This window comes from Sarcophilus harrisii, chromosome 1 (genome assembly GCF_902635505.1).
Source record: "Sarcophilus harrisii chromosome 1, mSarHar1.11, whole genome shotgun sequence".
NCBI classification, from domain to species: domain Eukaryota; kingdom Metazoa; phylum Chordata; class Mammalia; order Dasyuromorphia; family Dasyuridae; genus Sarcophilus; species Sarcophilus harrisii.
The window spans coordinates 189,440,696-189,457,353 of NC_045426.1; the positions used below are offsets into that span (position 1 = coordinate 189,440,696).

General features: G+C 31.1%; 1 protein-coding gene across 4 annotated transcripts in view; it reads right to left on the reverse strand.

Moving 5' to 3' along the window:
• KIAA0825 (KIAA0825 ortholog) overlaps positions 1-16,658 on the reverse strand; it is a 540,869-nt gene that overhangs the window by 347,989 nt on the left and 176,222 nt on the right. For 2 of the 4 annotated variants that reach the window (XM_031949172.1, XM_023496065.2), the window contains exons 10-11: positions 7,664-7,854; positions 5,230-5,412 (exon numbers count right to left, since the gene is read on the reverse strand). In XM_031949172.1, the coding sequence (XP_031805032.1) occupies positions 5,230-5,412; positions 7,664-7,854 (374 nt within the window). Of the gene's footprint in view, positions 1-2,628; positions 2,693-5,229; positions 5,413-7,663; positions 7,855-9,563; positions 11,761-16,658 lie in introns of those variants that run through there. The other 2 variants (XM_031949211.1, XM_031949248.1) reach the window with 2 other exon arrangements.

A 16,658-nucleotide genomic window follows, 5' to 3' on the forward strand; every position in this document is an offset into this window, starting at 1 on the left:
TCCCCCATCACAAAAGCCCACATTCTTATTTCTAAGTGAAAGGGGATGTGGTATGTTGGCTAAAAGCTGGGCTGAGTCAGGAAGACCCAGGCATAAGGCCTACATATGAACTATCTCACTTAATTTCTCAGTGTTCCAGGTCATTCTCTAAACTAAAAGTTGCAGGAGTTCTCTATACTGATGAAATGACAATTATATAAAGATTCACACACACACACACACACACACACACACACACACACACACACATTCTTGATGCTATATGGCTACAAGGATTGCTAGGAGGTGCTGAGAATAGACTGCTGGTCCCGAGTTCAAATCTAACCTCAGACTCTTAGTAGTTATCTGAACTGGAAAAGTCACTTAATTCTGTTTGCTTCTATTTCCTAATTTGTAAAATGAGCTGGAGAAAAAAAAAGGGCAAACCACATTCTAGGATCTTCACCAAGAAAACTCTAAATGGAGTCACAAAGAGTAAGTAAGATAGCTGAAACAATTGAGCAACAAATATGGCTACATTCATAAACTGAATTCTATCAGAAGAATCATAATTGAAAGCAACAGTATTTAACTAAAGTTGATCTTCTGAGCTAGCTCCAACATAAACCTGTAGGTACATCTTATAGATATAAGATACCAGATACATGAATTACCTAGTTCGAATAGTTCTTAATAAATCTTTGTTGAATGAATTTTATTTTGTTAAAATTATTACCACATTAATGTTTCTAGTAAATTAAGGTGTAGAAATTAAGACAATTTACTCATTTTTTTTCTTGAGAAAATTTCCCGTAAATTACATAGAAAAGTAATGGTGGGAAGTGAGGAGGGGGAATTGAATTATTGTAAGATGGGAGAGTCAAAGAAAATCTGATTTTTTTTTTTGGTAATTTACATCAGAACATGCATATTTTAGAAACTTAAAAAGAGTCAAATCCAAAGATCACACTAGTTGCTATGTTCTGAAAGGAAAGAAAAACAGTAACATGAACCATTTCTAGGGTTATAAGTCCCTATAAGCACTGCCCATCCCATTCTGGATTCATGTTTGGAATCACAATTGTCATTTTAAAATGTGTCTGCTAGATACATGACTGACATATTGGAAGGCACCTTCTATCTTTGAGCCAAGTGCCCAATATTCTAGATTTTGGCTCACCACTTTTTAGCATTCTAAAAGTGTTGAAATGACATACTTCCATATTATCTTGTGCTGTAACACTTGGACAGTCACATGAAATGACACATAAAAAAATTTCAGTACTATTTTTAAGTATATAACTGCATTTTTTCCTCTTAAGAGTATCCAGTTAAGTTTCTACAACTAATCCTCTGAAAATCTATAGCTTATAAGGACAATTATCTCATTGAGAAGGGGTCAAGGATTTTTAACAAACTGTTCTCAAAAGAGGAAATATAAACTTTGGACCATTATATGAGACAACGTTCCAAATCACCATTGGTAAGAAAAATGCAAGTTAAAACAATTCTGAGGTTTCACTTCATACTTCTAAAACTGGAAAAGATAACAGGAGATTAGAATAATTAGTGTTGGAATAGTTACAGAAATATGAACACAATAACACACTATTGATAGAGATATAAACTGGTTAAATAATTCTTGAAAACAATTTAGAGTTACGCTAGAAAAATGACTAAAATGTCCATAGCGTTTGCCGAGAAAATCCGACCAGCAGGCTTAAATCTCAAGGAGGTTAAAGACAGAAATAAAGATTCTCAAAGCACCAATATATTTATAGCAGCACTTTTTGTGGCCGTAAAGAAATAAAAACGAAGTAGATGCTTATCCCCTAGGAAATGATTTAAATAGTAATATATTAATGTAATATTGTTTCTTCACCGTAAGAAACAATGAATATAAAGAATTTTAAAAATATATAGAAAGACATATTAGTTGACACAAAGTTAAGTAAGAAGAATCAGGAAATAAATACATATACAATACCTACAACAAAATAGATAGAAAGGATCATACCCTGCTCAAAAAAAGAAAAAGAAAGGAAAAAAGCAAAGAAAAGAAACTGAACTAACTGATGTTAGTTTTGTTTACTATCCTCTTTGTTATAAGCTCACTGGGGAAGAAGGAAAGGAAGAACATAATCAAAAAAGAAAGTAATGTAAAAATAAAAAGGCACAGGAAAAATTATTTTTAAATTCTTTTTTTTTTAACCTATTGGATACCAAATTAGACTAAATGGTTTTGTGCATCCAAAGTAGAGTCCTAGGTCTAAGACTAGTGATTTCAATGCCTTGTTTACTACGGTGCTTTAAATTAAATAAACATTTGGAAAACATACTGAACATACATTTTGTCTCAGCAGATCTTTCCAAGTCCGTGGAACACTAAACTATAGTATTTCTTTTACAATATCCTAACAAATACTAGGTACCACACAGATAGAGTTTAAAAAAAAAAAGAACACCTATTTGTGAGTTATAGCCTCTTTTGAAAAGCTTTCCAAATCACTTATTTTTTTCTGAGAGACTTAGTGCCCCATTCTCTACTCAAAATGGAAAATATGTTGAGTTTAAATGTTAAAAGTATACAGAATAAAGTCAGTTACCTTCTATAAATGCTTATGGCCTCAATGGACACATCCTCCCTTTCCATTACTAATTAGTACATCGTTTTCAGCCAATGTACTTTATGGAGAGGCTTGTTTAGCTTTTTCTTGGAAAAAAAAAGTTATTGTGTCAAAACAAAATATATCAGTAAATTTCAAAAATAGATAAAACAAAAAGGCTTATGACAAGTGTGCTATCATGAGACATTTTCAGAGGCATTTTCTAAAATTCAGTCATATCAGTATTTGGATGCTTAATTCTGATGGCATACAATTTGATATACCCCTTGCTAAAATACAAATAACAAAAAGAACTCACATTTTGATCTAAGAAGCAAAAAACATGAAAAAGTGCAACTCTTGTGTTTTATCTAGGTTTGTATGAGGTTGAGTTTCATTTGTGGCATAAGATCATTAGTGTTTTTTCCCTATTATTGTGAGAGACAATATGGAATGATCATTCATCAACAAGAAATGGAATATACCTCATAAGTAGGAATTTATGCTACAGGAGAATACCTATGAATTTGATTTGAAATTTATTTAAACTCACTTAGAAGCTTTGGGAATATCTGTTTTGACCCAGAAAATTATACCCATGTATATGTATGTGTATACATATATATACATACATACACATAAATACATCTGTACTTCTCTCTAGGTATATGTGTATATATATCTATATTCATGTGTATGTGTGTATACACACATACATATAATATACATGAATATACATACATCTATCTATACAATCAATATACATACATCTATCTATACATATATATGTATATATACATACATCTAATCTATCTCTATATATGCATATATAGAGATAGATTAGATGTATGTATATTCTTTCATAGTATTTCCAGAATTTTATTCCATTTGGGGCTTGATTTTACCATCATCTTGGCCTTTTTTTTTTTTTTTTAAACTCAAGTCAACCATTTCATTTGGTCTTTCTTATATTATTTAATGGATAAATTTGTCCCTACATCCTAATTGTAGATTTTCATGCTACAAAGTACTCTATTTGTACTTGATATCAATTAAAATCATTAATAACTCATTGTGTAGCAATGTACAATATTCTTGATAGAAATTAGCAATTTAAATTCATTGAATGAGTCTAGGGCACAATGCCAAAAAGGCAGAGATATCAAAGCTTTATATTGCTGTAAAGAGACAAATATTAAAATATTGAATATATTCTTTATTCTTAACAAAATATGTAGTATTTGACAAGCACTTGTTACACAGATGCATTATTGTTTTAATATTTTCCTATTAGTCTGTGACAAACCATGAAATTCAATATTGCTCACCATGACCAATCCATGAAATTTTCCAACTTTGTTCCTGATTTTCACAGAGCGTTACTCTTAGATGAAATGATCCACTGGATAGTTAAGCAGGGCAATTTTTTCATCTCTGGTAATTTGGTTTAGTTTCCTAAGATATGAGTCTCATACCCTGGGATTTTCATGATTATGAAATTATAAAATCTAAAGCCCAAGGCATTTATTTCACTATTTCTTGCCCCTTCCTGAGTTTTCCACTTCTAAAATTAGTTCTCAACCTAAGGCTGTCAGAGAATACTCTGTATGCAGCCAATTTGTTAAAAGCCAAAGAGTGGGTGAAAATTATAGGGAAATTGAAAGAAAGATTGTTAATTACTTTTGGAATTTTGAACACAAAAAAGTCTTGAATTGAAGATCCTCTGAAAATAATCATTTTTACTTCATCCTAGCTAGTGAGTTAAAGAAAGAGATATTAGTAGGCCTGATTTAACCAAGGTAATGGCAATGTTATTAAAATTTCTTTCTAATCATAAATATAGTTAGATGAAATTACTATTTGGTTCAAGGAGAATGGAGGTGGGCAATGGAGATAGGGATTAGAGTTTAACTCAAATTCTGTTTTGAAGTTTTTCTGTGTCAAATAATATTCTACCACAAATACCATTACAATAAGGACATACCAACTGTACCAGTAGCCCAGTACTTTAATTTATAACATCTATAGCTACCTTTGAGGATATTTTAAAATTAATCAAAACAATCAAAATTCCATAGTATTTCACAATTTTTGAAGCTTCAAAATTCTCATGAACCTGAAATCATCTTCATGCTAACAAGAGATGTCTCTATAGCCCTCTAATAAAAGTACATCACATATTTTCATAATTGAGGCAATAATTACATTATATTTCACTTGCATAGAGATTTTAGTTTTCAAAATTCTTTCCTCACATGAGATTTTTATTTAGTCCATATGATACCCCTGTGAGGTAGAAAAGGCAAGTATTATCTTCGTAACATGAAGTTTAGTGATTATCTAAAATCATAGGACAAAGTTTTAGTAATTCAGAACTAGAAATTCATTATTATGACTCATAATTCTGTGTGTTTTGTGTTTCTTTTTGCTAAAAATGAAAACTACATTGAATGATAGTGGACTGGACTCTGAATCTGGAAGATATGAGGTTCAAATCCCACCTCAAACATTTCCTCATCTATAAAATGAAGCAGCTGGACGTAATGGCCTCTGAGGTTCCATCCACCTCTCTAAATCTGTAATCTGTGAAAAACAATTACTTGTATAAATCATGCAACCCGCAAATAATAAACAATATACTTACTTATATAATTCTGTTAATGGTGATGTCAAAATGATCATTGTTGTAAATAGATTATTACAGTGGGTATGAATTTTCAAGATCTTTTCATTTATACATTCACAAGGATTCAAAAGTTCTTGTACTGATCTACAAATTGACCAGAGCATTTCTTCGATGCATATTAAAATTGCAGTAACATCAAACCTACAGAAATCAAAGAGATAATTACATTAAAATGATCTTGGGCCTGGATATCTGCAGTATTACCCTCTAAATAGGAGATTTGGCATGATCAATAATAAATCGGGAAAAAAAGATTAAATGATGCAACTAGTTTCTTCCCTCTTATGTGGGGCAGTAATGACATTCTTGTTAGCAAAAATGAGGCCTCGAAGTCCATCACATTTGAGAAGTGTAGCTCTATTTTAACTGTATGGCATGTTTTATTTTCATTATCAATGAAGAAAACAAAATATAGTTTTTTAAAAAAGGAAAACTACTTGAGACTGAGTTAGTAGCCAGGTAGGTAGCCAAAGGTAGCCAAAATTTCCTTTTGTTACCTGAAAACATGTGAACAGATGTTAAAAGATAATCTTGCCCACTATCAAAATATAGAAAAAGAAAAACACAGGACCTAGTATCAAACTATCATAGCAACTAGGAAATAGGCGAAGGAATGATATCAAGCTGGGAAAACTTGAATTTTGAGAATTTTAAAAATCTAATTGTATTGATTACAAAAATGAAATGTGTAATAACATGCTTATAGTATTTGCTAATCTCTCTTATTTCTTTGTCTTTCTGGTTTTTTTTTTTTTTATTTTAGCTACAGATTCATAAATGTAGCATTATCTCAATGTATTCCATTTAAAATTATTTTTGCATGTAAATGAATTTTATATAGCTCATTTAACTTTTTAAACTTTAATTTGCTGTTTCTTAATTTTCTATAGATAAGAGTTAAAAAGTAAAAGATGGAAGATGAAGTAGAAATGAGAGAATAGAAGGGAAGAGAACTCAAGAACTATTTGGTCAATTCAGGTATCCTGAGAAATCTTGTCTTTTGGCTTTAATTTAACTGAATATTTATACTAAGTCTTTGGCCATTATGTGACAAAAGTATTTACAAAAAGTCAAATAAATTATACAGATCATAATAAAACCATCAATACTAATTACCTTTGATTAGATCCAAATGTTGTTTGTATATAGGTTTCGCTAAATAAATTACAGATGATTAAAATAGGGATATAAAGTAATACATAATTTAAATTTTAGCATAGTGTCTTACATAACTTCATGTTTGATACTAACTTCATGTTTGTTTAACTAAATTGGATTAGATAGTTGTCTAAGGCATGTATCCCATCCACCAAGGGTGGCTTGAGTTAACTCTTAAAAGTACAAAACATTAGATTAAATTACAAAATTCAGTTTAGGGAAGGGAAGTCTCTGGCTTTGAATACAATATTTATAGTACCAGCAGAAATCAGTCACCTGAATAGTACAATTAAGCAATTAAATACATTTCATATGTCATGTGAATGTGCTTTTATTGCGTATGTAGAGTTAATGACTATAAATCTTACAGTCAAAAGTGATTTATTATTAAGTCACCTTAATGAAAGAAAATATTTTGTGCCTTCAAATGGAGTTTCTTCAGTAGACAATATTTTTAAATTTAAATTTAAAACAGTCTGTACAAAATAATTGTATTTGCGAAATACTGACATCAGGCCAAGATACCCTGAAAATTGCAATGTATTTTGGAAGACAGTGATCAAGAAATGTTTCTTCCTGTCTAGGAAAAAAAAAAAAAAAGCTCCTTAATATCTATAGAAGACTACAGGTATTTCAAAAGATACTTAAAATTGTGTGCATGTAAAAGATGTGAATTATATGAAAATTGTATTTTAAAAATAGGATCACTTTATGTAGTACTGTAGCTATAAGACATTAGTTAACTTATTAAATTCAATTATAAAACTCCCTAATTATTACTAATTCACCTCAAAGTTAATGTCCTTGGTTTAATGCATATTTACTGTTGTCCCTAATCTTCCCTGAAGTTGCACTGTGTTGAAGTAGTCCTCATTAATACAAAATAAGAACAAAGAAACCGAAGAAAGAAAGAAATTTTAAAGGGACAGAAAAAGACAAGAGATAAAGGAAGGCAAGGAAAAAAAATTAGGAATTTTGAATGAGCTAAGGATCACCATTTTTTTAAAAGGAATTTCCTTAATTTAGTTATACAACTGTACTTTAACATTCTAGAAACAAAGTGGTTAGAAATGTTTCATATTGAAGAGATTTACCTGTTACCTTTTTAAGAGTCATAAATATTTTAAATAGGAATAGTTTTTGTTAGATGAATCAGAACTAAATTATGACTAACATAAAATTAAAGAAAACCATTTATTTAAAACAAAATACCTAGAAATCACATTTCAATTACCTTATCTGTGGAGTTCTCTTATAACTGGGATGGGCCTGAGAATATCTGGAGGCCAGCAGATCCAAAGATTTCTCCAACACATCTATGAGAATCTCTTGGGCTAACTTGGGGGGTAGAGCAGCCCACAGATCATGATGGAGAGCGCAGCAGAAATAATGCCACATCTGGATAGAGAATGAGCATCTTTCCCCCTGGCAAAACCATTACACATTAAACAATAGAATCACATCTTCCAAAATGTCAACTCGGTTCCTGTGAATCTTATTAGTTCAGGCTGAAAGGAAATAGCTGAAGAGTTCGAGACACTAGAAGACCAAGAAAGATTCTTGACAAGATGTAAAACATCTTTATTGACAAAGAAACACATGTTCTTTTTCAATTACAAAACCAACTATTTTACCACAAAGCCAAACCACAAATATTTAACCCACCATATTCTTAATTAACCTACTCCTGACCTATTGTTTAAAATTTACTTTAAAACTATCTGCTTTGTAGTTGCTATCCTAGTTATACTAACTTAAGATAGTGGCTATGTCTTCTAAAAACATGATTCAAATTATTTAAATTACTTAAATATGTATATTTCTCTACAACTATTATCATTACTGACAGAATTTTATGAATGTTTCAAATTGCCCAATTATGATGAAAGGGCAAGAGTAAAAATAATCTTGCAACTACATTCTTACAGCTATGAAAGTAACCAAGGGGGCTGGGAAATTTTTGAAGATTACATTAAGCTATTTCACCTATGACATTTTAATAATACCAGAAAAAGACACTAAAATTGTATAATTTATAAGATTTCAGGCAGATGTTTTATTTTTATTACTTAGCATTTTAACAGTCTTTTATATATTCAGCAGTCAAATTCTCTTTCTTCTCCCCCACCTCTGCAAATCTCTTCTCTGTACAAAGCCTCTCCTGACTGCAAAAAGAACTTTGCAAGTAGCAATGGCAGATGGGAAAAAGACAGAAATAAGAATATGGTTCAAAATATCTTTTAATATCTTTTAATTAGTTATCAGTCTCAGAGGATAAACTGACATTTTTGTCAAACCCAGTAACAAGATTATTTGATATATTTCTATGTTACATGATAAAATAATATGGAATATGATAATGTTTCTATATTATCTGGTAGAGAAAATTTCCTTCAGATGGCATCCCGTGGATGTAAAAATACTATCAAAATAAGAAGACATTACATTTTCTCTAAATTGATATGTCTGTTTCCGTCATGAATTGTGATTCTTCAAAGAAGCATCTGTTACCCTCAAAGTTTATAGTCTCATAAGTAGAAACATTTAATGTCACTTTACAGATATTAACTTTTAATTACTAAAATAATTTGTATTCAACAGAATAATGGTTTGTATTGATCTTGTGAATTTGGGGGGAGAAGATACATTGTTATTGCTATAGGAAGAATCTTTGCCTCCAGTTTCACTTTAAGAGAAGTTCAAACTAGAGCCAGAACTTTAAATCTCTACTTTCTAAGCTGATGAGAACATTAGGTCTATAATTGGATAAAGGTATAAGTTTACAAGCTTAGGCTGAGGAAGGCTCATGACAGTGCCTCGTATTTTCTGTTGTATCTAATAATAAATCAGCATATTTTTAAAAGTACAAACTAAACACAAAGAAATCTGGAAAAGATGAAAGAAAAAAATAAGACTAGAATAATGAGGAAAATACTAACTACAATTACATGAGTAAAAGAACATGAGAATGAATGAACAAAGAATTTTGATGGGGGACTTTGAGAGAATAACTAAGAATATCATGATACTCTTTATGCAGTGCAACTAATTTAAATATAAATAGTTACTAAGCAAATTTAATTATATATTCAATGTTAAGTTTTTGACAAAAATATTTTAAACAATTTGAATTTTTAAAAAGAGTTTTGCATTTGATTGTTTCATATTTGAGGGAGGGGGCTGTTTTGTTGCAATTGGGAGGATGCAACATTGCCATCAAATTAGTGGCAATTTGATATGACCAATATCACCATTCCTGGAGCAAAACATTCATGCTTGCAATACCTTGGCTCTTGTGACCTTTTTAGTCCTCAAAAATATGGGAATTTCAACCTTATTAATACTTGTACTATAAAAATATCCTCTTGTGTTCTATATTTCTTAAGAGTATTTTGAATGTTTAGAAATTGAATTATATCATATGGTATAGAAGTTTTGTATATTTATAGATATATGCATATGAAAATATGCGTAAGTCATCACTATGTTCCAATGGATATGTGTACCTTATAGACCTCCTCACAGCTGAGCTACATTAGAAAAAGAAAAGGAATCAAGTGTTTGTTTTTTATGATCCACCACATTCTTATTGCTTATACTTGTATAAAATACTTTCTTTTTACTTCAAATGATCCTAAACTGGCAATCTTTCTAACAAGGCTTTTCAAAATGTATACTGTTACAGCAGAAGCAACAGTGTTTTCATTAAAGACAAAATATGATGCATTCATTTTTTCTGACCTGTTTCTTTATTTGTTGTAATTTCAAAACTATTCTACTGGTAAACATCTGTTATTTTTGCAGACTCAGTATAATGTGAGCAGATGTGAGCTTTTATTTAGATTATATATCAGGAAACAAGCAGCTGGGCTTTATTACATAAGCCACTCAGTATTATCTTTGAACAGACAATTTGTTATTCTTTGACTATTGGAAAACATAAGTTCCCCAAATTTGCGGCAGATGTGAACCATGGTAAAAGCTTGATTTTAAAATGTACTCTGAATACAACCAGCACTTAATCAGTGAGATACTGAACCTTTAGGTTTTCACACCCTGACAGTTTTTTGGGGAAAAACTGTTTTATGAAAGTAATATAGTTAGTGTTCAATGCATATTGTTATTATATTACAAATTAATTTATTGTCCAATTCCTGTTCTCTCTATGTGGTAGTCTGTTCCCTGAGATCATTATCATGCCTCCAATCATGAGGGTGCTATCTCCTTTTCTTTCAAGTCAACCCTACTAGAATATTTTACTACTTCTGTTTTACAAATCAATTGGAATAGAAGGAAAGGGGGAAGAAAGTGAAAAAAAAAATCATGTCAGATACTCCAGATGTCAAAACATTTAAAACCCAACACTATTTTTAGAAGGTTTGTATTTTTGGTGTATAGAAAAGCAGGATCACTTTATTTTTCAGGGCATAAATAACGATGCACTAGCTCTGCAATTAAATTGTAACTACTGACCATGTAAGTATATGGAAGCTACTGTACCATGTAATCACAGAGTAACTATCTTGTTATTTCTGTCTTCTAAACTAGAGTCTATATCATAAGAACTAAAAGCTGCATGTTACATGGTAATTTGTTTTTTTAACTACTTGGTAGCTTCAATAATAGGGCCTGAAGATCCACTTATTGTTTATGTCATTCTATGAAGCTATTCTCTACATCAAATTACATTTAAGGAAGCATTTAGAGCTGACCAATTCAATAGTCATTGAAAATATCATATAGGATGAATAATTTCTGCTTTGACATATCCTCAGTTAGAAAAACATAATAAGGACATTTTAAGCTTTCAGTTCACCTGAAACCAAACTGGGTAATTTGTGATACTACGAAGACAGAAAAAGTCCTTATATCTGCATTCTTATCTCCAGCTACCAGCTGTATGATGGTACTATGCCTTTCCCTTCCTTACTAGTTCTCACTACTAACACTTTTTTTTTTTATGTTGTGTAGGGAAAAAGTAGAATTGAGGTGATTGCTAAAACTATTGAGAAAGGGCCACTGAAGAAGAAAGAGAATGATTCAGAATAAATAGATTCTTTCTAATGTTTCTAATATGTTTTTCCATTTCTTTAAAGGCAAGTTTTTTGTGATAACAATTATCTTATAGATAAATCATATATAACAACAACAACAAATTTCTATAGAACTTAAAAGTTTCAAAAAGTATTTTATATACATTATCTCATTTTATCATATCAATTTCCACTGGAATTAAGGTATCAAAATTAACTGACTAGGTTGGGTAGACATCATTTAATGTGCTTGAAATTCTTATGATAACTGACAAAAGCAGAGACCAGGATCTTTAATCTGAAGGAAAGGGTTAAATAAAAAAAAATTAATCAAGGTATACATAGCTGAGGAATTTTTTTTTTTAAATCTTAGATTGAGTATAAATCTTACACACAGACCTGAAATCAACTTCAAGAAATTTCAAATAATATAGCCCACGTATATAATCAATGAGACTTAAAAGGGAAAAAATAATGAAGTACTGATGATGAATAATTTTAATTGGTCACAGGTATTGCTACCCTGGGAATCATTAGGTTTAATTTCAAGATGAATTTTGGAATTTAAGACATAAACCAAATGAAGGCAAATCAAGATTGATCAAAAAGGTCTTCTATCTAATGCATAATAATTCATGAAAAAGGAATAATAAAAATATAAAATACTTAATAAATCATGATTATCAAAAATTTTTGATACATCATGGCTGTTGTCCTCCCTCCAATGATGGAAATTATAACCTATATATACATCTCCCATTCTGTTTGATTTGTGTTCATAGCCTCCTATAAATTAACCACACAGAGCTGACTAATTTGTAAGGGTCATCTTCTAATTTTTTTGATATAGTATGGATCCCAGAGAAGCAAAATAGATTTTCTATCAATTAACAGCCAGACCATTTTTTCCGGTAATATATCAATCTACTGAATGTTTTTGCTCAGCTTTTTCTTATATAAGTTGGTAATGTGTTATCTAGTCCCAACAATCCTAAACCACTCCATGGCCCCTTGGGTGACCTTCAACTTTAATTCTTCAGGAACCTTCATGGACCCAAATCATAGATCTAGAGCTATAAGGGATTTTGGAAAGTATATATTCCAATTCTCATTTTACACATAAGAAAATTGAGGATGGGGAAGTGTACACAATGTCACAAATGTTTCAAAAATCGAGGAGGAAACTAAGCTTGTCTCAAACTAGAGTAAAGTGGCTCTTTCAACTATATCCCAATGTTTCCCAAAAAATAAGACAAAAGCATTCTTAGATGGATTTTTGTTCTCATATGCCTGCCCATCCTATATTATTTTTGTCCATGTTCCAACAAAGAAACTTCACTTCACATTCTAAAACTTCCCTTGTTTTTCCTAGACATTACAAGACACCAGATGGACTTGAACAATTATTTTCACAACTCTTGCCATGTGACCAATCTGTATTATTTTTCAATCACATTTTTTTAAACACAATCTTTATGTATAACTCATTTCCATCACTCCTTACTAATTTTGTGTTATAGGATACTAGAAATAGCTACTTTTGGCTTCTGGATGCTAATCAAATTTCAATACTTTGAGGACTATATTGTTTCATAATTTTCAACAACTTAAGTTGAATATTTGCATTAAAAATATTGGCCTTCTTGTCAAGGGGAAGTTTGGAAAGATTCAAGAAGTTCAGTAATCTGCAGACAATCTAGCCCACTCTCCTTCCCATTTATCCCTTACTGTCTATTAGCAATTTGTAATACATGCATATACACACATATTTACATATATGTATATATGATCGAGAGATGTATGTATATATATGTTTATATATATATATATATATATATGTGTGTGTGTGTGTGTGTGTGTGCACATGTATCTCTATACTGCCCATATAACTGTGTATCATAAACTAGGCAATAAGCACTTTGAGTGGTTGAGTGATATAACTGGAAAAGATGAGCTCATCTAGGAGACTGAAATTTTCTAGGGATCGAATCAGCCCAATAATATGTGCAAAAAGAAATCTGGAGAATCTCATCATCTAAAAGGAATTCTTCAACTTGGACTGTGCAATGGCTTTTCTATAGAATGGCAAACACGAATACTAATCATACTTCTTCCCATTTTATAACTCAACAGATATTAGTGATCAGAGGGTCATTTAAGAAGGTCATTGTGTTATAGCTCTAATTTTGATTTGATTTTAAAATGTTGTGAGGGAATGTCCTTTTAGGTGTTTTTAAATGGTTTAGTATGTACTAAACCACAATTAAAAGTACATGATGTTAATGCATTCCTCTTGGAAGAGGCTTTTTAGGCAGCATTTTGTTCTCCTAAATCAAAAGCATTTTCATTGAATAAACATTTAATAAGTACAATATGCCAGGTACTGAACTAAGTACTAAAGATACAGAAAAACAAAAGAAACCTTCCCTTCCTTCAAGGAGCTGAAAATCTAGCTGAACAAAAGAAAGATGATACACATTTACTAAATTCTTTGTATGGCATTCACAATCTAGCCCTACCCTACTTTCCTAGATTTATTTATACATTACTTTTCTTCATTTTCTCTAGACAATTTGACCATACTAGTTTTCTTGCTTTTCTTCATTCAGAATATTACATCTCCCATATCTATGCCTTTAAATTAGCTATGTCTCCTACATAAAGGGCATTCTCTTCCCATCTAAATCTCTTGAAATTCTTTGTTTCTTTCAAGATTAAGTTTAAGAAGCACCTTCAGCATGAGGCCCTATATAGTCCAACTACCTATTGGTAGTCTTACTTTACAAGATTATCTTGTACATGTGTTGCATGTGATTTGTATATACTCACATATGTGCGTGTTATCTCTATCACTAGATGGTAATCTCTTTGAGGGTAGAGATGCTTCATTTCTGCTTTTGTTTCTGTAGAGCTTAGCACAATGTGTTGACACAAATAGGTGTTTAATGAATACTTATTATTGGATTCATTGATGACTCATAACTGACCTATTAAAATAAGCTATCTAAGTAAAAACAATTAAAGAATAGACATTGACACAGACTAAAATAATTTTCTAAGGAAATTTAGCAATGCAAATTAATTGCCTTAAAATTTTTTTTTAAAAGAGCCTAGAAAACACTTCTATCAGCAAACTTGTGAAGCTGAAAGATAAAGTAGAAAAGGGTAATGGTGGATTACAGTAAAATCCCAGTTGTAATTTTAATATGGTAGAAAAGTATGAACAGTAGAATCCCACAAAACAGCAATGAATAGTGGGGAAAAAATTTTAAAGAAAACTTTATGACAGACATTATTAGAAAAAAATCATCCTGAGGATTTTTAAGAGTGAATTGGAAGGTCATCTGTAGTAATTTTTTATTAGTCTTTTATCCGTCAATGACAATAGAGATTCTTTAATATGATAGGTCTTATATTGTTATAAGAGAAAGTCAAAATGTCACTAAATAAAATAAAGATGGGCAAAAAAGTTTGACATATATATGAGCTCAATTTTAAGGGGAATAGGTTGATTCTCAAAGCATATAAAAGAAGGAAGAATGCATAAGGTTCACAAAAATTCTGGGACCTAATTATTGCCTCTAAAATTTATACAAGATAATATTAATGAGAGAAAACTGGAAAAGATGATAGTAAGCTGACCTCAGGGTCAAGAAGACAAGTTCAAATCTTATTTCTGATACATACTGTTGTGTAAACCTGGGCAAGCTATTTAACATTTCAGAGATATAGGCAAATCTCTAAGACTTTTAAGTCTATAACAAATGCTTCTATGCATTGGGAGAGGGAGTTTCTTAGTAGGTTCCTACATCAATGAGATTGAAGATCTAATTTAAAATTTAAAAAAGATAAAATTGATTCACATGCTTTTACTTCAGAACCACTACAGAATGTTTATGAGAGTAAGCTTTATATATATCAAGGGTTTCCTAGATGAACATTTTAGAATAACAATAATAATAGCAATTCCTTTTATTATATTAATGATGATATGAATCAAACCAATAGATCAACTACTGCAAAACAAAGTAACTTAAAAAGTAATTACCAAAAACTAACATCCATCAAAAAAGCATGATATTTGACAAAGAATTAGAACATTATACATCGGTACCTGCTATAGCTGTTGTCATGATAAGGACCAGAGGAGGAAAGATAATATAATTAAAGGCAGGTGTCAAAACTACCAAAGGCAGAAGCAGTTTGAAAATTACTAAAGACTTTGTGAAAAAAACACTAGAAGATTTCCATCAAAGAAGGCAATTTAATAAAGACCTTTAATAAAGGTCCTATGAAAGTTTGTTTCCTTTGAGAAATACTTCAACAAAGAAAAAGATAAAGTAAAGATTCAATAGACAAAAGAGAAATAAAGTTTAGTTCATCTATCCAAGCTAGGACTATATAAAATGCCATCCAGAAGCCATTAACTTTCTGGTCAAAAAAATACTGGGCAGTTCTGAAGCCAAACAGTTTGAAAACCAGAACAATCCCTGATATTTTATCAGATGACTGGAAAAAGAGGAGCTGAAATGTTTTAGGAAGGTTAGTCCTCTGGAAAGTCTCAGAGGCTGGAAGGTAATCCAGTCTTTGATATCTGGTCTTGCAGCTGGTCAGGGCCATATTAAAGAACACAGCCAGTTCCTGGCAAGTGACTGCTGAAAGAGGAAAGGGCAGGATAGGGAAGTGCCACCTTGGCACTTGCTTCAGGACCGTTCATGATGATTTCTAAAATCCCAGCACAGAACAAAGTCAGGTATTGAGAGATGATTACAGAAGGAGATAACATAGGGGCAACATCTGCATATAGATGCAAGGAGACAGATACTGAAAACAAAGATTGTAGTAGATTGAGTTTGGTCTCAGTTCCCTGCCTCAGCCAAGGTGACAAAAGAGATCAAGATAATGGACCAGAATCTAGTCGCTGCATTAGGACTGTAGCAAGGAAATGGCAATAGTATTTGTATGGAACTGGGAATGACCAAGACTTAGACAGTCTATCTAAAAGGATAGGATGGCATAGATCCTAGACCTGACACAAAATCTGAGTCTAAAATCTGAGGCTGGAGACCTGAATAAAGAGAAAAAAAATTCCTAATAAAGCAATAATAACAACAACAAAATAATTCAGATTAAAGAAAAGTTCAAGAGCTTAATATATTATGAACACATAAAGAGCACTAATTTTTAGGTGTATTA